The sequence below is a fragment of the Penicillium longicatenatum genome (genome assembly GCF_028827895.1).
Source record: "Penicillium longicatenatum strain IBT 33135 chromosome Unknown contig_2_segment0_segment0, whole genome shotgun sequence".
Lineage (NCBI taxonomy): Eukaryota > Fungi > Ascomycota > Eurotiomycetes > Eurotiales > Aspergillaceae > Penicillium > Penicillium longicatenatum.
In genome coordinates this window covers 6,774,510-6,795,692 of record NW_026643120.1, presented here as the reverse complement: position 1 = coordinate 6,795,692, position 21,183 = coordinate 6,774,510, and the positions used below count along the sequence as shown (strand labels likewise).

Genomic DNA, 21,183 nt, shown 5'->3' with positions numbered 1-21,183 from the left:
GGAAAGTTCAGGCTGCAAGGACAAGTATATATAGATGCTCAGTATCCGCAGTTAGGTAGAAACTTCTCATCGCGTCAATCACTTCCAACCAAATTACCTATACACTCGCTCTACTTTGATAACTCGCTCATTCAATTTGACACCATGTCTTCCACCACCACCACCATGACCACTTCAGCAACGGCCACTTCCAGCTGCTCAGCAAAGCTCTACGAAATTCCAGCCCATGCGGCTGCATGTGCTATGCCTATGGCATATACCAATTCCTCTGCCATTATGCAAAGTTGCTGCTCTACAGCGTCTGTCACCTCTTACGACAACTGCGATTACTACTGCCTTGCAATCGACCAGTCTGTTGGTGAGCTGGCTAAATGCCTCATGGCGGCGTCAGATTCAAGCAAGGTCTGGTGCAATACAAATGCGAACGCCACTGCTTCCTTGACAACCAGTTCAGCAACATCAACTTCCACTATTTCAACGACCAAAAATTCTGCATCATCCACAAGTAGCTCAGGGTCCGTGAAACGGACTAAAGTTTCGATGGCTACTATTGGCGCGGTGGGACTCTTGCTATTTGCCTCTCTTTTGTAAATAGCCCAGTCTTTCAAGAGCTGGCTATGTTCCGCTTTAAGGAGTTATGCAATGCATTTTTGTCACATACTTCTTTTGAGCCTTGGAACTGGATGTTTTCGAGTTTTATACAGAAGCGAGGTCTATTAATATATACAGTCTATTGAAGCGTATGTTGTATAACATCCTGCCAATGTTGTATAAATCCACTCAACTCGCTTCCTAGATCCACAACGCTTCAGATTATGTATCTTGGTAGTTTATAGCAAAAGAGAATACCTCAACAAAGAATTCTTGCATCAGTTGCCTTCATGATAATAGCAGCCACTTGATTAATAAAATTCTAATCAATGACACTTCTATTACTTCTTCAGGAGGTCTAGATTTCTGCTTTGTCTATATGGCGCCGGTCAGGTTCTTTCAATGGCACATGTCTGTCCTTTTCACACCTGCGCCTTATCATACACGTGGAATATGCACATGGTGTTGGTGTGTTTTTACAAACGTTACATTCCATATTAGAATATTTACAGATGCGTTGACAACGATATGTTTGAGGTGAAGCTTTTCAGCTCGAATTAAATATCTTCTATTTTATGTTTGACCAACATGAATATAGATAATACTTGGACATAGGGGGCGTCTATTTCAGCATGGCATTTAAGGTCTAGTAAAATCAGTCCGAAAATGGATTTTTGTCGATGACTTTACGATCAGATGCGGCCTTATGTGAGCGCTTCTGCACAAGCGATCCTCTTCCTGCTAATCATTACCCCGTTTATCCTTCAATCTTTACATATAAAGTTGTACTCGTTAAAGGCAACCAGAATTAGCATATCTATAAGATTTAGAGAGAGAGGTTCCTGGCCCAGAGGATCAGCTGTTAGTCTGAATATCATCATACTCCTATCAAATTTTTCTCAAATTTTCTCGCTCGTAGGTATCCATTTTTCATTATCAGGCACCAGGCACACCCCTTCCCACGGGGTATCTTAATAGACAATCAGAGCCACCTGTCATGTGCCTCTTCTACGCAAACTATTCTTAACACTCGAAACAGAGGTATCAAGCATTCAATGACGGACAAGAGCGGTCTGAAAACTAAGCTATGAAGATCAAACTACTAGCCATGCTACATGACTTCTTATGATGACTTGTTCCTTCCCCGCAGTATTTTGAACGCATGTTTAATCAGTTGACACCTGGCATTGAGTTACAATACATCGGTGGAAAGACTGCAACCCAATCAAATCATGGGTCATATAATACCTAGGTATGATATTTGCGATCGTGTTTCGGTCTTCCCCCGAAGCCCTATGATGAAGTTAATTTTGGTAACGTCTTCATCGTAGATGGAATTCCTACTGACTTGCCAAGAAAAAAGACAAATTCTACAGTTGTTCCCAAAATCGGCTTTACTAATAGACTCTTGATCACTCTTTTCTGGTCCCACTGCAAAGGCCTTCGCGGAATATTCATTTTCAAAGCGGGCTCCATTACATTTATGGACATTACAGGATTTACCCCGTATTCATTGTAATATGCAGCGTTAAATAACAGATTGTGTTAAAAATATCATAAGATTATACGGAGCCAAATTGACTCGGCGACATCAGCGTCTCTAACACGCCCCTCAAGCTATCCACATCGCTGTGATGATTCTTAGATAGCGTTATTTACTTTGATATGCTGCAGCTAGGCTGGACGGTCAAACCGGGGTCTATCACTATAAAAGAATTTGCGCGATTTTAAAATTTAATCTACGTGATGAGTGGGTCATTTCCTTTTGGAACCCTATTTTCCACTAGGCGGCGTTTGTACTACATAAGAGCTATCACTCGTCGTCTCTGAACGAAGTTTCATCGTCTTCATCGGCTTTAACGGGTTCTAAAACATTCAAATTGTCTTAGAATGGTGAAAGAAAACGGAGATTGGAGTTAAAAATAGTTCTTGACTAAAAATAAGCCTATACTAAAGAATAGCTTGTACTAAAAGCTGTGGAGAAAATTTTGCGAACTCCAGGGCTATGCTGTTCATTCGACTAGGCTCGGGGAAAGGCCGGAACAAGTTCCCCGAGATCCCGGAATTTCTTCACCAACACTGTTTGCGGAGCCGACACCCAAGCACACAGGCTATGTTAATGGTTCACAATGTGGGGCCAATAGAGGGCTAATGGTAAATCTTTTGCTTGATCCACCGATGATAGCATGATGAAGGCGTTAATGATCGCCAGACACGCATCACTGAAGAGCAACTGCGAAACGAAATGAAATTGTTTGACAGTCTACGTCCAAGGTGAACTTGGAAAAGGCCCAAATGTGAAACTAAGGAGGATACTGTGATGACCTCGTGCAATAGGAATCTATTGGTAGACTATCTGACGAGTCTTTCAACACAAGAAGCAGAAAGAAAGAAGGTGGGACCTGTTAGCACGAAACTATTTGGTTTACATAGGCGTTTCGCGCTCTACTTCAAACGAATCAAAGCTATTAGGATTTGCCCTAAGTCTAGCAAGCGTTCGTTTCTAGAATTATATGGTATTTTTGGCTTGATTTGCATCTCCACTCCGCAGTGCCAGAAGCCATTCTTCAAGTTTAGAAGGATGCCACTACTAGTTTTACGGCTTGGAAATGGCAGGTAATGATGTACTAGGAATTGATGCATTTGGAATGGAATACAACGATGAAGTGGTATTACAATCCAAATGAGCTATCGCAGCCATTGAAGCGAATATTGAATATAGGCAGACCAGAAAAGTGGAAATCTATCTCAACAAGAAAGGGGCTCTATCAAAATCTTTTCTAATGTGGCTGTGCTGGGTGCTTTTGCTGTTTGCTTGAATAACGGTTGTCGACATCAGCCGCTGAATCCGGGAGGCAATGCACCTTACATGGAAGCTGACATTGACGCGCTGAAGCGTCACAGCTATTTACCCTCTAGCCACGAGCAAATGCGGCTTCAAGCTAGGCCTTATCCCACTAAAGATCCAAGACTACCGTAGCATGGATATCCCTCGAACTAGCACCAACCGAGAATGAATCTCGGCCATTTGCTATCGCCCATTTTTGCGCCGCTGTATCCCAGTAGCTGAGATCTCTCCTGCGGACGCTGAATGTGACCTTCTCAGACATTCCAGCGCTGACTCTAACTTTCTCAAAGCCCCGAAGAACACGCTTTGGCTGTGCCGCTTCTGTAGGGATATCTACGTACAACTGGATGACCTGTGCACCATTGACTGATCCTGTGTTGCGAGTGCTGGTAGTAACTTGAACCACTTCATCCCATAAATCCTCATGACCACCAAGACTCAGTTTGCCCGTGGGGAAGCGAGAATCAAAGGCTGAGGTGTTGGTAACTATGACGCTCACAGTTCCAAAGGTGAAGTTCGTGTAAGACAATCCGTAACCAAAATTCATAACGAGGATTTATGTTCTATTCGCAAATGAAACGTTAGTAACCCATAACATTACGATGTCCATCTGTCAGCGAGAAAAAGATGAATCAGCCACTCACTTTAGCATCAAACCATCTGTAGTCGACCAAGGATCCTTCCGTAAAGTTGCAGTCGGCGGTATGACATATAGATGTGGTGGTAATCCCTGACATTCTTGGCGATTGTGTGACTCAATTTGCCACTAGGGTTCACATCACCAAAGAGAACATCAGCAATTGAGCTGCCGGACTCCTGTCCCAGCAACCCCCCGTAAAGCACACCGGTAACGTTTTTGTGTTCAATCCAAGCATCAAGCAGACGCGGGCCAACGGTGTTGATCACAAAAATAGTGTTGTTGCATTCACTTGCCACGCGATTTACCATGGAGTCTTGGTCTGTGCTGAAGAGTTCGCCACGATCTGCTCCTTCACCTGAGTATGTATTCAAGAAGACAAGACAGGCAGCGGCATTTTGCGCATAGACTGTGTATGAGTGCTTCAAGGAGGTCCCCGAGCCACTTCCAATTGAAGCAGGAGCGCTCGTATTACCAGATGAATATGTATCATTCATGATCCCCCAGAACATGCCACCATGCTTCATTTGACGTGGCATCAGGGCCATGTGCGGATCAACCACGTTGGCAAAGGAGCTAGAGCCCGAACCTGAAGGAGTGACAAGGTGACCATCAAAAGTATCGGCCCCGGACCCAAGGATAGAAAAGGCGTGGTTCGGTCCAGCGATAGGCGCGCGAGCATGAGAGCCGAAGACGGCCATGGAGTGCGGTTGGTTTAGCGGGAGACCAAGGCCACCATCGTTGTTATTCTTCAGCAGTACCAATGACTCAGAAGCAATCTGACGGATCATTGCAGAATGATTCCCGCGTACATCGCGATACTCGGTATCATCGGCCACCGGGGGCTGTTTCCCATAGTCGAGTCCCACATAGAAATAACTGATTGTGTTGCGAACGGCCATATCATCCAATCTGGCCTGTGTTAGAGAGCCATTCCGCAGGCCTGCCATTATGGTCTTCTCAGACCACAAGGAGCTAGAACCATAGTCTAGTCCGGCATTGGCAGATCCAAATGCAGTCTTCTGAGAGTTCACATCAGGAACGACCACTCCTGGGAAACCCAATTCGGTTTTTAGAAGGTGACTGAGGGCTGCCTCATTTTCGCATGAATATGTATGGTTAATTTTGCTCATAGCGCACATCACAGCGCCCATGCCACCTTTGACTCCATCAGCAAACGGCCACAGATACATTTCATGGATTATCTTATCGTCAGCATTGGATGAGTATGCCTTGCTGACTCTGGGGCTGGCCATATTCGATCAATTGGTCTCCTGCTCGTTCAAAAGGAAGTGGCGGCCAGTGGCAATAGCACCAGCTGCGTTTTGGCCAGAGATGGCATGCTCCATGGATCTACCACTCAAGTACGGATCAGGAGCAAATGACTCGGGCTGACGGCCACCCCACCAATGGACCACACATGGGACCATAGACCAGATTGTATCCCATCCCATAAAACTCTTTTCCCGTGGCCAGGAACTGGCTATAGGCAAGATCACGGTCCCAGGTCATAGCCAAGGCGTTGGCACCGACAAAGCCAGAAACATAGTAGTTTGAGCCCACGCCGGACACTTCGTCATGATCCTCGAGTGCCGTCCACACCCCAGGGATAGAGCCGCCAGTGATGATCGTGATTTTCTCAGTCTTATTTAGTGAGCCCACTAGTGCCTTTGCCTTTTCGTAGGCTGACTTGTAGGGTCCAAGTTCGACGGTATGAGAGGAGAGTAGCGCTGAGTTTGGTGTTGTGGCTTCCCGGGCCAGGGAGCCCTCGCTGAGCAGGAAGGAGGGGGCGAAAAGGAGTTTAGTGGCTTTCATCCTGGTGCTCACGTAAACCAGGAAATAAGAAAAGAAAGATGGACTTAACTTCAGCCACAGTTTAAGGCAGGAGGAACACAGCTTGATGACTGGCTTGGTTTAACGTGACAATGAAGATCAAATCCTCCACTGGCTCTTGCAAGGGGCTCGGAAGTAATCTCGACAGCCCATGCTGTGCCATACCTAATGTAGGCGTCCGCTGAATTCCGAAACTTTTGTAGTAAAGAATCACCGGCAGATGTAGATCAACCTCGTAAACATGGTTGCCAGAAAGGTTCTCTTTCAAAGACGCGTGACGATGGAGACTTTCGGATGCTGATCATCGTGCCTCGCTGGGTCAGCACTGGAATTTAGCAGGTGGAGAGCTCCCTTCTCCAGTCGATAGATTACTAAATATAACCGAATTATGAGAACTCGAGGAGAGACCGGAAAGAACTCCCCGATACCCACCTTCCTCTTCTAGACTCTTCCACAACGAAGATAAGAAACAATCCCTCAGTAATTTTGCTTGCAGTATTATTATGGGCTGTTGATAGGGGACTTTTGAGTTTTTAGCGCCTGAGTAGTACCAACGTAAGTAAATCATCCATTATCAGGAAGAACCTTGAAGTTCCTTGGGCCTATCACGTGAGCTACGTTCTTGGTATCCAATATACGATTAAGAAAGAGGGCGTGTCCAAGATGTCTAGAATTGCGCGTTCAGATAAAAGTGGATGGAAACAGGTCAGAGAGGTTGCCAGAGGGAAAATAAGGAAAATATCACTTCTAGTAAGATCTATATCAATGGAGACTTTTGATTGGACACCTGAAGCTTGATAGTGGGGTGCGCGTTAACCGGATTCGGGAAAGCGCGGTAATCATAATTCGGACAAATACCACTTAATGTCTCAGTGCACCATTAGCCAACAGGGCCATAATGCGGATTCTCTCAATATGAATAGACATGCCCACTGCTGCTTAGAAGCGTCACTACCATGTGAATAATTATATATGCTTACCAAAGCTTCCGATTCACGCATATTAAGTAATTACCTACTATGACATCCCCATACCATATGACATGCTTGGTCTGCGAGTTTCCTACACTTCCATTTTCTTCTTCATGGTACACATAGCACGATCGGGGATATGATACCTTGGATTGCAACCACCGTCCCTATTGAAACGGTTTCATGTTAGGAATTTAGTTCCTGACGTAGAATTGGTATTACAGTATTCCCTTTTTTTGTACTAATGATTTGCGCTTCAACACTACAGATTGCTGAAACGCCCCATGGGAAGTTTTGGAGGTAGATGATTGTGCATAAAAGATACCCTCGCGGGTTGCAACGACACTCGGACCCTGACATAGCTATGGTTATATAAATTAGGGAATGAGCGAAGAATAGATACTCCCTTCCCCATTACTGTAATCGCTCATATCTCTTTCATCTACTGGACTCAGATTTCCCCAGCTATAAGATCCTCTGATAACATTTGATTCCTACTTTATCCTCACTCTACTCTCAATTCCCCACCACTTGCAATTCGGTTGAATGCCCCGTTTATCTCAAGCTTCATGAATTAGCAAATACCTAACTCTAAATGAGTCGACCTACTTTTTTTGTTTGTGCTTCATCTACATCAGATTACCATCTACACAATCGGCAGTGTATTCTACACAAAGCAGTGACAATAATAAAAAATGCGCTTTCCTTCAGAGTCAAGTAATTGGTATATAATAAATACGACTCTGAAAAGAGATAGAATTCCGGAGGGAAAAAAAGTAGTAACCCAAGGTATCATCTGGGCCCAAGATGTCAATACTCCGAAATGACTCAGCGCAAAGCTGGATGATGTAGATCCAAACAACTGCATTCCGCCCCAAAGGACAAGATTCTAGATTCAAAACACAAAACTCCGCCAAAATGGCATTGGCAATGACGGATGGACCAACTTTCCATGTCATGGGATATGCGGATATGGAAAACGAAAATAAGCACAAACGAAACCCCAGATGATAGGCAACACCAAATATGCAACCGCTTGGTGCACTCGAGATAAAGCACGAGGCAAATGTCCAGCGGCTCATTCTGAAAATGGAGGATAAGACAAAGGAGATGGATGCTAGATGGCAGGTGAAAACAAAGAAAATGAGTAAGGTATTGGGAGGGTCGTTATAAGGGGAAATATGTGATTATGTGGTTCATAAATGGGGTCAGGATGGTGCATCGGGCATGGCTTGGTCGGCATCACTGCCCAAGGTGGTTGGGGGTGGATCGGAGAAAAGGGTTCGACGTCGGCAGTCTACTGTCAAGTCTTTGTCGTCTGTAGAGCCGAGTCCAGGTGTGCTGGAGGCGCTTTCGATGAGCACGCTGTCATCATATGTTTCGGGAGGTGGCGCAAATGACCAGACCTAGAAAGATTAGTTAAGAGCAATGATGCACGGGGTGGCAGGTAACAAACCTCCATTACTGTCCGGCCAGAGCGACTAGCCATGATCACGGCCTTTTCTTCTTCAAAGGCAACTCTCCAGACAGCTTCAGCTGGTGTAGAGAGTTCTCGCAGTAACTGGCCAGTCTGTAAACTCCACACCTTGACACGGCCATCGCTGCCGCCACTGACGATGCGAGAATTATCAAATTGAAGACTGGTGACACTGTTGTCATGGGCAGCCAGTCGGTGGATTGGCGCCATCTTAGTTAATGACCAGACACGTACTGAGCCATCGGAGCCACCCGTCACAAGAGTATCACCGCGCATCTGCAGCTGGCCAACCAGAGAGGTGTGGCCCTGGAGAATGGCATGACACTGGCCAGATTGCGGATCCCAGATACGAACACTGGTATCCAAACTTCCGGTTGCAATCCGACGTCCATCAAAAGTGATCGCGTAGATCTGACTGAAGTGCCCGCTCAGCGTGCGCAGGCAGCGGCCTTGGGAAATGCTCCATATCCGTGCCGTAGTGTCATAACTACCGGAAACTACAATATCACCATGAATCGCGAGACACCTTACACTAGCCTGGTGCCCAACCAGAACATTACGGCATGTCCCCGTTGTCAGATCCCATATACGAAGTGTGGTATCTCTGGATCCGGAAATTGCGGTGTTCCGATCAGACATTTTCAAACATCGGACCGTTGATGTGTGACCTCGAAGTAGATGAATTCCCGCTCTGTGATCTGTCAGTTTTTCCTCGACTTTGACATTGGAAGGCCAAGCTTACCCAGTTGCCATATTCCAGACTCGTACATCCCGATCGCATCCTCCGCTTACCAAAATGTCATCCCACGGAACCATGGCCCATACCCCCATCACGTGGCCCTGAAGTGTTTTTTGGTTGTCGCCGTTGGTGTCATAAACATGAATCTTGGCGTTATCCAACGCAACGACAATGTATTTCGAAGTCAGGTGCAAACTCGTCACGACACCTTGGTCAGGTGTAATATGACGCTGTGTGCACCGACCCCCTTTGTTCCAAGCAGACTCGACCATGTATTTCCTCTTAAACTGCGATCGGTAAGAAACCGGTCGAGTCCGACGTCTTCGAGGGAAGCTAGTGGGTGGCAACCAGTCGCCAGACAAGGTGCGGGGAAGTTCGGGGTCGCTCTCGATAGTCGGTTCATTCGAGTCCGATCGTAGTAGTAAGTCGTTCAGAGAGTGCGTTTCGAGGTTCGAGTCCACGGATCGAGGAGTGGCCGGCTCCATGCTGTCGTCCTCCTGGATCCGCCGTACTAAGTATGCATGCTTCTCGCAAAGATTTTTCCATGTGATATCGTCATTCAATAACTCCCGCCATCGTATTGAGACTTGCGATGCTCTTGCGAGTGTCTTCGGATCGTCGATAAAGGAAAGCACCTAAGCGGGGAAATGAGTCAGTTCAAGATCCCACGTGATTATAACTCGGGAAGAGACAAAGAAACATACCCTCAGACAGAGTTCATTTGGAAAGACTAAAAACGGATCCTTACGCAGGCGTGGTCCGACATAACTCGAAACAAAGCTGAGCTGTTGACTGTCGCATACGTCTAAAAGACCCTCGAGGAGTTTTTGCTTCCGGGTATTGGATAGGGTACTGAAGTGGATGCGCAGATTCAGCAGAAATGTATGCTCCTCATCGTCAGCCGAGTGCCAGTCCGGTGGACGCTGGTGTGGGGTCGGACTCGGCGCAGGTGTTGGTGGAGAAGCGGGTGCCGAAGGCAGGAGGTTTGCGGGTATCGGAGTGATGTTTTTCTTGCTGATGCTGAGAGACCGGCCGGGGGTACTCGTGAAGCTGGATACGGAGTCGCGATTTGACTGAGAGTGGGAATCCAACTGGTCCAGAACAGTCGAGCCAGTCGACTCCTCTATGTCAAAGGCCTGGGAGTCCATCGCAGATAGAAACCCAAGCTGTTCCCTCTCTGTCCTCACAGATTATCTCACAAAAATAACGGTCGTGCGGAGCCGTCGGTAGGCATAGAGGGGAAATTCCCGGAGTGGTATGAGGGGGTTTCAAGATTATGATGAAAAGCGGTTGGCGATGACCGAGGGAAAGGGAGAAAAACCCGATGTCGCGAAGGAGGGGGCTTCGGTTAAGTCACGATAATGATCGCCTTCTTTCTATCGCTTCCCACAATTTTGTTAGTTCGCCCCCAAATACTATACCAAGTAAAGAAAAAAAAAAAGTCGATGAATGAGGAAAAGGGACATTCCAAGCGGAGATGAATGTCGTGACCGTCTCGAATCTGACAAAGCCGCCAAGCTCTGCCCCGTGTTCTCCGTTCTCCACTCTACCGGACTCGAATGAAACTCCGTTTCTACTCCGTTACATGCTCCACTTCAAGAGGCTGAGACAGTCGAGCTTTGGGATTGCCTCGTTGCCCATCCGCAGAAGGCGCTTCCCATGCAGATCGGGCGCAAGCCTTGGCCAATGTTAGGCGGCACAGAGCCGCTCGGGAAAATTTCAAGGGATCCGTGAAGAGATTCTCACGAACTATATGCCCCGACGGTTCTGGTAGGTGGTTCGGTACGCGGTTGTTCGACCATGGATCAACCCGGATAAGGGCAATGAATCAACGTGACGAGACTGACGAAAGTTTTCATCACCCGACACGGCAAGATGATCCAAACATGATCTCCCATCGAGGTGATCGGCCGCTCTTATATAGTATCCGTGAGCAACGTCACGCTACGTCGGTGTGATCGTGAGAAATGCAATCATGACCCGCCCAGTTTAGTACAATCATTCTATTCGAACATAGTTGGTATCCTGCAGTTCCCTACTCTGAACACATGCCAAATAAAGGGGTATATGCTCCTGATATCCATGCCGTGGCCAAAGAGTAGAAAAAGAAAATCGCAATGGTAAACACAAAGCCCGCATCGATGAAGCATCCCGTTACCGGCTATTAGGGATATACGCGACACAGACAATTAAAGCAAAAGCAAGTAAATGAAAAATAAGATCAATGAGCATGGCCAATCTGCAAGAAGAGCGGCAAGATCATGCCCACGACGGATGCGATCAAATCTCTCATTGACTTATCAGATCCATCCGGGGATTCGCGGGAATCACCATATCCATTCACAGGTGATTCTCGCGGAGTGGAGCCAGGTCCATTCTCCTGCATGGTGTGCATCGCCACATACCTGTCGTAGTTAGCATGCCGTTGTAATCAGAAAGAGCAAAAATGTTCCTGCGACTCACAAGAAAGTGCCTCCGGAGAAAAGCAAGAGCATTCCGGTCCGCCACAGAGAGCCAGTCTCGTCACCGCCAGAAGATCCCACCATATGTACAAAAAGGAAAGTGGCAAGAGCACCCACAGGAGCCGCCAAACTAAAGATCAACAGATGTGCTCTTGCAGTCCGGCTAGATAGCCCCTGCTTGAGCAGAATCGAGGTCAACCCAAAGGAGGCGGGGGCCTTGTGTACCATAATAGCCAGGAAGATAATGAAGCTCAGGCCGGTGTCGGAGCTGGACGCCCCCAGCGCAATGCCATCCGCTGCAGCATGGATGACCAACCCCGTAGTCGTAGCGAAGCTATGTCCACGTCGGGAACTCGAATGGCCGGCATTCAAAAGTCCTCCGTCGCGCATGGGCGAGGAGCCCCGTCGCAATCCCGATCCAAGGTTATCGAGGGAGATGTGGTAGGGGATCCTTTCGTGCTTGGTTGGTGAAGCAAACTCGGGCACTTTATCGATCAAGTACATCAGTATGAACCCGCTAACCAAAGCAACTCCGATCCAAGCATGTGGAGAGTTTTCTTCTGCTTCCTCTTTGCTCGAGTGGTCGGTGTCGTCGTCCTTTCGTGCAGGTAGCCCTGCTACTACACTCGATGACTGGTCGCGATCGGAAAGGGGGGCAGGTGGTTCGTGGTCAAAGGAAAGGAATGAAACGGGGGTTTCCGTCGGTAAAAAGGCATCGTCATTACGGTCCAGGGTGGATCGCACCACCACAGGAAGGCCTTGCGACTGCCAATCGACTTGGGCCGTCCGTGTACTAAGGCTTTTATGGCTCGCAGAGCTAGCGTAGAGGGTCTCGATGCCCTCAGGTATAATAACAATCAATGAAGTTCCCACCAGCACACCCATGCCGATCGAAGATATGAGGCGGAGTTGAGAGGGGGAGAGGGTAAAAGCAAGAGGTAATGAACCGACAACGAAGGATCTGGCAGGTCGTCAGTAATCAGACCATTAAGTTGCTGGTCAGGATTTTGGATAAAAACTCACGTTACGGCCATCACAATGCTTAGAGCGAGCAAAGTAAAGAGTCCCTCCATGGTGGCCTCTTTGTCGCAAGAGCTTGGCACTTGTGCTCGGGCTCTAGAGGGTGTCGATCATTGTGTCCAACGCGGAAACGACTGTAAGATAAGCCCGATCGTGTGCGACGGGGTCAGGGATGGTTGGAATGGAAGGAGTCGGAGGAGAGAAGGAGCGAAGAGCGTACTTGGCATCAGGCAAGTCGAGACCCACGCATTCTTGTCAGGTACCGCTCTCGGATCAAACCATCTCCGCGACTATTTTTGGTTTCCACTATGTCAATGTTGGTGGGAATTGCTTTTTCCACTGGCAAGCCAAGCTTATCGCTAATCTAAAGCTAACAATGGTTTCTTGAGTTGATTGTTCCAGTCCCAAACGAGGGACAATACTTCATCTGCCCTTGACATGGGCATCCTCCCTTGACTATTACAGGGACAGGCACGGGGTATCTCGTCATCCAATGCCATTTATTGTCTTTAAATTGATATTAGTTAAATGCCCTTGCTGGTATATATGAGAGCATTTCTAAGGCATACCACATACAGTCTGTTTCGTTATCGGTGCCAATGCAACATGGCGTAAACGTGGAGAGATATCACAGCTAACGCTCCGGCTTCTTCCAACCTTCCCACCGATCAAAATCCCCAGTATCCAGATCAAACAAATCCAACATCCGCCCAACACTATGATCTACCAAATCATCCACAGATGAAGGCTTAACATAGAATGCAGGTACAGGCGGGAAGATAATTGCCCCGGCTTGCGACACAGAGAGCATATTCTGCAAATGAATCACACTCAGCGGCGTTTCCCTGACAGCCAAGACCAGCTTGCGCCGCTCCTTCAAAATAACGTCCGCAGCACGAGAAATCAGATCATCGCAAATGCCAGAATTGATCGACGCAAGCGTTTTTACACTACAGGGTATAACTACCATCCCATCCACCCGGAAGGATCCGCTGGCTATCGACGCAGACATGTCATTGCTGCTGTAGACATGGTCTGCCAGCGCGCGGATGTTGGGGATTGTATAGTCTGTCTCGTATTTGATGGTTGCTTCGGCCCATTTGCTGATCACGAGATGTGTTTCGATGTTCAATCGACGGAGGGCGACCAATGTTTTGATTCCCAGGATTGATCCCGTTGCGCCGGTCAGGGCGACGATGATTCTGCGTCTTCGCGGTGAAGACTGCCTTGAGGGCTTCTCGGTGGCAGATTGAGCTTTGAAACTGAATAGATCCATGGTAGATGTGGAGCAAGAACGGCCTGTTCAGTGCGACTGTGAGGACAAGGTGGTTAAGCTGCAACAGACACTTCACAACTTCTTCGCCTCTGGCTCCGATTTGGAGAATTCGGGAATAAATCTGATTCTATTGTGGATGATCCAGCTGAGAAGAGATTCAGCATAATGTAATCATTATTTAAAACGCGGGGTCCTCTTGATCGGCATGGACAGACGTACAGTAGTTCAACAGGCACGCGGGGTATGCGTGGAACCCCAAATTGGGGAAATTCTATGGTAACCCATACCGATCTATAAATCCAATGACATACAACTCTGGTAGTCATTCAACGTGACAATCATTGATATATTCCTGTCAAGCAATCTCTTCTCAATGGGTCACCAACTCACTCTCGCCGCTGAGAACTTTCGTCAGTTCATCAAAGAGCTCGAGGACGAACATGACCTCCTCAAGATAACTGAAGAAGTTGACCCGCACCTAGAGCTGGCAGCCATAGTTCGAAAAGTATACGAAAACGAAGACAAAGCACCATTGTTCGAGAACGTGAAAGGCATGAACAATGGCCTCTTCCGTGTACTCGGGGCCCCAGTTGGCCTCAGTCGAATTCCTGGTCAGAGACTATGTCGCATCGCCAAATCTCTTGGGCTTCCATCAAATGCAACAGGTCAAGACATCATCCACAAGATCAACGTGGCTAAGAAATTAGACCCGATTCCTCCAACCGAAGTTCCATCGGGGCCGGTGAAGGAGCATAAGATCTTTGGGGACGATATCGATCTAACCTCCCTCCCGGTACCACTACTCCATGCAGATGACGGTGGAAATTTCATACAGACATTTGGCATGTATATTGTTCAAACGCCCGATAAGCGGTGGGTGAACTGGTCTATCACCCGAGGAATGGTCAATGATAAACGATCACTTGTCGGCCCGATAATACCCAAGCAAGACATCGGAGTGATATCACAGATGTGGAAAGAAAAGAATGAAAATATGCCCTTCGCTCTTTGCTTCGGTGTTCCACCAGCCGCGATCATGGTCGGCGGCATGCCGATACCGAAATGGACGAACGAAGCTGGCTTTATCGGCGCTCTGACTGGTAAGCCAGTTGAAGTAGTCAAATGTGAAACGAGCGATATATGCGTTCCCGCTCACGCAGAGATCGTACTAGAAGGGGTGGTCCTTACCTCTGAAGATGCGAAAGCGACTGAAGGACCGATGGCCGAGTATCATGGAATGATATTCCCAGGAGAGTCCAAACAATGTCCGATTTTCAAGGTCAATGCCATTACCTTTAGAGAGAATCCGATCATACCAATCTGTGTGGCTGGGCGCGCAGTTGAGGAAAATCATACTGTCTGGGGAATCATGCAGGCTGCGGAGGTCCTAAATATTTGTCAGAATGCCGGGCTTCCCATTCGCATGGTCTGGTGTCCGTTCGAGTCCCATTGTCTCTGGTTTGTCGTCCAGGTAGACCGACAGAAAGTGCGAGCGATGAATACGAACATCGCTGATTTCAGCACTAAGCTAGGTCATGTTGTGTTTGGTTCCAAGCCGGGGTGGTATATCCCCAAGATTTTTCTTGTTGGGGAGGATATTGACCCTACCAATCTTCGTGATGTCATTTGGGCCGAGTCTACGCGATGTCAACCTGGACAAAATGAGTTCCTCTTTGATGAGTACGGAAATATCCCCTTGGTTCCATATGTTGGATATGGTATCAAGCCCAAAGGCCTTAATCACCAGAAAGTGGTTCGATGCTGCATGCTGCCTTGTGAGTTTGTTGATGAGATTCTTCCTTGGAAAGAAGGTTCATTCCGTGGCTCATATCCAGTTGAAATCCAAAAGAAAGTAAATCGGAAATGGGAAATATATGGCTTTTCTCCTTGAGCCGAGGTAGTTGTTGCCCGAATTAAGGATCTCTATCTATCAACAATCTTTCAACTATGTACAGACCGGAAATACAACCCTTCATAGCTTGCACGTAATGTCTGGGGCTGGAATAGACCCGGTACCACCTAATTATGATGTACCTTTTCAGACATGCAGCAGTGAAACTCGGGATTTACACAAAGGGCTTCCATTGCTGCTCACACCACTCCCAAAGCCGTGTTGGGTATCCAAGTCCCCCATCCTCAGCTGAAGTCATCGCCGTGATGATATCTCGTCGTGGACAATCCTTATCCTCTCGAATCCTTCCCCAGGGAATGATGTAGGCGCCATTCTCCTCAAGTGTTATCTCGGGTGATAAACCGGCGTATAGCTCAGTATAGGCCCCAAGCTTGGCCTCGTGGAGGAGTAAAGGGTGGATAAAAAACATGAGAGCCGCCGGAGTCCCTTCATAGACCTTCGCTTTCAGATTGCCTGGGTTCTGCACCACGCTCACAATGTTTTCCTGGTCAAGATGGAATCGTCGGGCCAACTCCCGTCCCAGCATCCAGGTTCCCGCCTTCGAGACAGAATAGTTGCGAGCGCGATCATTGGTTCCCTTCTCTAACACGTTGAAATCAATACCGTTCGTCGGCGTGCCGCCCTCGGCCATAAAGCTGGATGTCCACACTACTCTAACAGATCCACGAGGTGTCTCGGGCGCTGCTGCGGCCGCCCGTAGCTGCGGTCGTAGGAGCTCGGTGAAAAGCAAAGTCGCAATACAGTGCATCCCCACCATAGCCTCGAATCCCTGAACTGTTCTAGCACCAACTTCCACTCGGAACGCTCCAGTCCCCGCATTATTCCAGAGGACGTCGAGCTTTGATTCTTGTTGTGCAAAGGTAGTCGCCGCCTCCTTGACTGACTCCAAATCGCTGAGATCAAGATGGAGAAACTTGATCTTGCCAGGCAACTTCGGCGCAGGTTGAACCTTCACGATGGATTGAATCGCATCTTCGGCACGCTCCTAGAAACCATGTTAGCCCACCAGTAGGGTCATGAGTCCGAATTTGGTTAAAGGGCTTGCCTTTGATCTTGATGCCATATAGATGGTGGCACCGGAGCCATACAGGATCTTGCATAATTCAAAGCCGACACCACTATTGCCGCCCGTCACAATAAAAATCCGACCCCCCTGCGAGGGCAGCTCTTTCTCAGTAAAGGCCGCTTTGGGCGGGAACCACTGGGTGCGCAGATTCTGAAAAGAGGCAAACATGGTCGGATAGGAGTTGAATGCTAATCGATATGCTTCTACAAAAGAAATATTTTTTGCGTCGATAAGTTCTACCCGACGGTTTATATAGCTTCTAGGGTGGGGGCTATCTCTTCCAGCTTTGTTGCACGTTTTGCTTGCTGACACTTATACCTACGACTGCGGGTTAGTCTATAGCGTTAGCTTCCACTTGCAGGGATAAGCCGGAAATCAGACCGCCGATCGGCCGACCACTGGACGGGGTAGACAGCTGTCCCCCTCCCGGCCCGCATTTTTCCTTTGTTTTGTCCGTTTTGTCCCCCAACTCGGACGAATTTTCGGCTCAGGTTTTTGCTTAATGAGAACGCACTACTTACACTAACTACCATAAATGCTTCAAGCGAAAAAAAAAAAAAAAAAAAAAAAATATCGCGTCATACCACCCTTCTACATAGCGAATTGGTCGGATAGCCCATTCATAGGACTAATCAGGAAGAAGAGAAGAAGGAAATAGTTCTCTATCTAAAGGACTGAGTATTACCGAACTCCCGTCTTCCCGCTTTGGCTCTATGAAGTGACCAATTTTGTGAGAACCTTACAATGATCGAATCAGGACGAAGCGTTCGAAATATCCAGTGTAATTATTAACCCCCAAGGTCAACTCGAAGCCATATCAAGCCTCCATGGCAGCCAGGTAATCAATGCCGTAAACCGACAGAAGCTGAAGAACTCCCGAAAAAGTTCCAAATTCCCACCTGACCCCGAGGCCACTGCTTCAATCCCTTTGGCAATGAAATTGTTGCAGCTGGACTGCCCGCTACCACAGTCTATGCGCCTCTGTGAGCATGCCATATCAGGCGTTTCAAGAGCCAGAAACGACTTTAATCGAAAATGGTTACTTTGCAGTCAATTCTTGCTCTCTAGGATACACCATGCCCTATCCACTTAGGAACATCATCTAATGAAACCGCAGGGTTGCTGTGACCGCCGCATCCAACAACAAACTCGTCGCATTCACGTAACTCGCTGATGGACTCAGCAGGTAGGCAATTGAATCACCGACCTCCTCGCTATCGGCAGCGCGCTTAATGGGTACGACAGCCTCGATCTCCGCGCGCACCTGGGGGTTCCGCTCCAGTTCGACGTCAAGTAACGGTGTGCGCACCCAGATAGGACAGACAGCGTTACAGCGAATACCTTCGGCGGAGTGGTCCAATCCTATTCCATCAAGATTCGTCGTTTAGCGGGGATGCGATTCCATATCAAATGAGGGGTTATAGAAATAGTACGACAGAAAAGGCAACGCAAAACAAGAGTAGTAACTTACCAACCATTTTTGTCACCGCCATACAGGCATGCTTAGAGACCGTATAAGACCCTTTTCCAATAAGTCCGGCGAAGGAATTAGCCGAACAGACATTTACGATGGCGCCACGACCGATATCCCGTGTCCCGGTACGGCTAGTGAAGCTGCGTGAGGTCTGTTTGCGCATGGCGGCTGCTTGGGCACGGCAGCAGAGAAACATACCGCGAGCATTGACCGTCTGGATGCGATCAAAGTTCTCGATATCGGTATCGGCGAAAGGGGTGTGGACACCGTTATCAACCTAGTATTGGTTCCTAGTGGTTAGCAAGAATTTACAACTCTGGCCTTTTGAATGTAAAGACTCACTCCGGCCGCATTCACAGCATAGTCTAGTCGTCCGAACTTCTCTACTACAAAATCAACCATAGCCTGCACGCCGTCTTGATCAGTGACATTAACGGTAAAATTGGTGGATTCATATTCAGGGTGTGTGGCATATTGCTTGCTCTCCTCAGCAGAGGCAGTGGCTGTCTCGCTATTCATGTCAGCGAAAACGATGACGCGGGCGCCGGCTTCAGCTAGAGAATAGGCAGTCTGTTGACCGATTCCGCGGCCAGCCTAAAAGCTTGTTAGTAGGAGGTTTGACCTCGAAATGGTGATCCTTACGCCAACGACAAGGGCGACGCCATCTAGTTGGGTGCCTTTGATAACCATTTTGTAATTTGGTTTATATTCTGATAGATATGACAGATGGTGTGTGTATAGAGGCCCCGGAAAGAAAGATGGAAAGCCCTATTTGAGATTTGCTTTGAAAAGATTAGAGAGGTGTGCGGGGTACCTTGGTAATATAGGGGATGAGAGAAAATATGGGGGCTATTTTGAACATAAGAGACAGCAATGGATCGTCTGTTCAATCCTGTTTTCCATTGTCCGCTTAGAGCAAGGGCCGTAGTGATAGTAGACTGCGGTTACCTACGGTATTCAATTGCAGGATTTCTTTTGATTGGTTCCGGGGTGGATGTGGGAACATTCGTGGTTTCCATTTCGGTGGAAGTTAGATGGCTGATTTACATTGTCTTTCGGTGAACCTCTTCTCTTAGCTTATGATGTCGATGAACTACATATTTCTTTGGCTCATGTCTCCTCAGAAAGGATTGATTGAGTGGCTGCGGTCAGAAGTTAGAATCTAGAGTGATCGTCGTGCTACGTGTGCGCCAGATACATTGCGCGTGCGGATCAGACTTTAGCGTCTTGATAATTGGGGGCTGAAATGAAATCAGGAAGAGGGGAACATGAGATTGAGAATTGACGGTAAATAGAGGAGTTCTGGGTACCCGAATTATGACGAACCCCTCGTGCTGCTGAACGGCCCCCAAAGGGCCTGGGCCGCCTGGCTTCTCGGGAGGTTGGGTGGAATTACCGTACTCGGCATGTGAGCAACTAATCTGGCTTTTAATTTGGAGCAGCTCTAAAATACTTCGTTGGTTTCCTTGTTGAGCTAACAACAATCGTCGAAGTCGATCCAGCCAATAAGCTCTCCCTTCTTAGTTTCCATTTGATGTATTGCTCTCGAGATGTTCCTCAAATGATAACGATGGTTAAGAAGCATGGGTATCAAATTATAGAATTTCAGACGGGAGAGGGTGGGAGTAAAGATAAAGACAGGGTGAGCCTAAGTTGTGAAGTATAAGGAGTCAGAAAGCCACTGTTAAGTGGACGAAGATAACAAAATGAACAAACTTTTATACTACGAATTGGGACTAGTGTGGTGCTGACATGACTATAGCTGTGTAACGTTGGACCCCTCCATGTTTCTTGGCGAAGATAAAGTTTCAAGTCAGCCATAAAACACTACTTCACCACCTTCCTCTGACTTGAATTCAAAAAATATGGAACATTTTCAACGCTTCGCCTCTATTGGAACGCATTCTTTGAGCTATGCACTACGGGGAATCCCAAGACAGCCAGGCACACCTCTAGTCCTCATTCTCCCCGGAATCACACGCAGTGCCCTTGAATGGAGTGCAGTCTGTCGATACCTCGAGTCTGAGGCACCAATATTTCTCTATGAGCGTTCCGGATATGGTCGCAGCGAAGAGTCTCCAAACGAGCCTGACTCACTCACAATCGTTGACGAACTATGCCGTCTACTGAAATCAGCCGCCCTCGAGCCACCATACCTAGTTGTAGGGCACTCGTGGGGCGGAACTTTGGCTCGGGAATTTGTCGCAGCACGACCAATCGAGGATATTTCGGGCTTGGTATTGGTCGACGCAGTACAAGAGCGCATGCAATTCGAGACATGGCCCGATCCCAGCATTTCAGCCGTCTCGGAAGGTTTGGATTATTTCGATGTTGTTGGGCTTACAAGGGACCACCAGTTGACGGCTTCTGAGTGGAGCGAGTATATGAATGAACAACTTAGCGAGAAGCATGTTCGACAGGCAAATCGGGAAATGCCTTATCTTCAGGTGAGCCGTTCTGTCATTGCGCAGAAACGACAACTTGAACCTGGCCGGAATATATTCCATGGAAAGCCTCTCAGTGTACTTATGGGGAACTCCAGGCGAGATATGGAATTGATGTATGAGGCCGGGGTGGCTAACGGTAGAGGCACTGAGGCTCAGAGGGCTGCTTTCAGGGATTATTTGGCAACGTGGGATCAAAGCGAAGATTCCTTCCAACGAGAATTTCTTCATATGTCAACCTTGACTCGCTTATCTGTGGCAACAAAAAGTGGACATAATGTACCGATCACGGAGCCTCAGTTAATCGCTGATGAGATTCGATGGGCGCTTCAGAACGTACCCATTTCGTTTCCAGTTTCATGAAAGAAACCTAAGACTTGTATACAAGTTCTAAAGAGAATCTCAAATAAAGCATATCGAACGACCAAATTCG

At 47.7% G+C, this 21,183-nt stretch overlaps 11 protein-coding genes across 11 annotated transcripts; 3 read left to right on the top strand and 8 right to left on the bottom strand.

The window, feature by feature from the left end:
* Positions 1 to 144: 144 nt before the first annotated feature.
* On the top strand, positions 145 to 591 carry N7484_005060 (uncharacterized protein; the record flags this gene model as incomplete). The annotated part of the gene is made up of 1 exon (XM_057115480.1): positions 145 to 591. One exon carries the CDS (start codon positions 145 to 147, stop codon positions 589 to 591), a length of 447 nt encoding a protein of 148 aa, XP_056975620.1.
* A 2,957-nt stretch (positions 592 to 3,548) lies between these two features.
* On the bottom strand, positions 3,549 to 3,986 carry N7484_005059 (Glycoside hydrolase superfamily; the record flags this gene model as incomplete). Its single annotated transcript, XM_057115479.1, has 1 exon — positions 3,549 to 3,986. One exon carries the CDS (start codon positions 3,984 to 3,986, stop codon positions 3,549 to 3,551), a length of 438 nt encoding a protein of 145 aa, XP_056975619.1.
* A 104-nt stretch (positions 3,987 to 4,090) lies between these two features.
* Positions 4,091 to 5,332, bottom strand: N7484_005058 (glycoside hydrolase family 3 protein; the record flags this gene model as incomplete). Its single annotated transcript, XM_057115478.1, has 1 exon — positions 4,091 to 5,332. One exon carries the CDS (start codon positions 5,330 to 5,332, stop codon positions 4,091 to 4,093), a length of 1,242 nt encoding a protein of 413 aa, XP_056975618.1.
* A 6-nt stretch (positions 5,333 to 5,338) lies between these two features.
* On the bottom strand, positions 5,339 to 5,891 carry N7484_005057 (Glycoside hydrolase superfamily; the record flags this gene model as incomplete). The annotated part of the gene is made up of 2 exons (XM_057115477.1): positions 5,339 to 5,429; positions 5,497 to 5,891. The coding sequence occupies 2 exons, from the start codon at positions 5,889 to 5,891 to the stop codon at positions 5,339 to 5,341; spliced, it is 486 nt and encodes a 161-aa protein (XP_056975617.1).
* A 2,197-nt stretch (positions 5,892 to 8,088) lies between these two features.
* N7484_005056 (F-box/WD repeat-containing protein) lies at positions 8,089 to 10,244 on the bottom strand (the record flags this gene model as incomplete). The annotated part of the gene is made up of 4 exons (XM_057115476.1): positions 8,089 to 8,286; positions 8,337 to 9,048; positions 9,100 to 9,731; positions 9,801 to 10,244. 4 exons carry the CDS (start codon positions 10,242 to 10,244, stop codon positions 8,089 to 8,091), a joined length of 1,986 nt encoding a protein of 661 aa, XP_056975616.1.
* A 1,073-nt stretch (positions 10,245 to 11,317) lies between these two features.
* On the bottom strand, positions 11,318 to 12,631 carry N7484_005055 (Mn(2+) transporter ATX2; the record flags this gene model as incomplete). Its single annotated transcript, XM_057115475.1, has 3 exons — positions 11,318 to 11,501; positions 11,560 to 12,519; positions 12,582 to 12,631. 3 exons carry the CDS (start codon positions 12,629 to 12,631, stop codon positions 11,318 to 11,320), a joined length of 1,194 nt encoding a protein of 397 aa, XP_056975615.1.
* A 581-nt stretch (positions 12,632 to 13,212) lies between these two features.
* On the bottom strand, positions 13,213 to 13,854 carry N7484_005054 (UbiX family flavin prenyltransferase; the record flags this gene model as incomplete). The annotated part of the gene is made up of 1 exon (XM_057115474.1): positions 13,213 to 13,854. The coding sequence occupies one exon, from the start codon at positions 13,852 to 13,854 to the stop codon at positions 13,213 to 13,215; it is 642 nt and encodes a 213-aa protein (XP_056975614.1).
* Positions 13,855 to 14,227: 373 nt separating this feature from the next.
* On the top strand, positions 14,228 to 15,745 carry N7484_005053 (UbiD family decarboxylase; the record flags this gene model as incomplete). Its single annotated transcript, XM_057115473.1, has 1 exon — positions 14,228 to 15,745. The coding sequence occupies one exon, from the start codon at positions 14,228 to 14,230 to the stop codon at positions 15,743 to 15,745; it is 1,518 nt and encodes a 505-aa protein (XP_056975613.1).
* Positions 15,746 to 15,920: 175 nt separating this feature from the next.
* Positions 15,921 to 17,000, bottom strand: N7484_005052 (uncharacterized protein; the record flags this gene model as incomplete). The annotated part of the gene is made up of 2 exons (XM_057115472.1): positions 15,921 to 16,751; positions 16,881 to 17,000. 2 exons carry the CDS (start codon positions 16,998 to 17,000, stop codon positions 15,921 to 15,923), a joined length of 951 nt encoding a protein of 316 aa, XP_056975612.1.
* A 934-nt stretch (positions 17,001 to 17,934) lies between these two features.
* N7484_005051 (SDR family NAD(P)-dependent oxidoreductase) lies at positions 17,935 to 18,996 on the bottom strand (the record flags this gene model as incomplete). Its single annotated transcript, XM_057115471.1, has 4 exons — positions 17,935 to 18,194; positions 18,304 to 18,583; positions 18,649 to 18,900; positions 18,949 to 18,996. The coding sequence occupies 4 exons, from the start codon at positions 18,994 to 18,996 to the stop codon at positions 17,935 to 17,937; spliced, it is 840 nt and encodes a 279-aa protein (XP_056975611.1).
* Positions 18,997 to 20,171: 1,175 nt separating this feature from the next.
* On the top strand, positions 20,172 to 21,113 carry N7484_005050 (alpha/beta fold hydrolase; the record flags this gene model as incomplete). The annotated part of the gene is made up of 1 exon (XM_057115470.1): positions 20,172 to 21,113. The coding sequence occupies one exon, from the start codon at positions 20,172 to 20,174 to the stop codon at positions 21,111 to 21,113; it is 942 nt and encodes a 313-aa protein (XP_056975610.1).
* Positions 21,114 to 21,183: the final 70 nt, after the last annotated feature.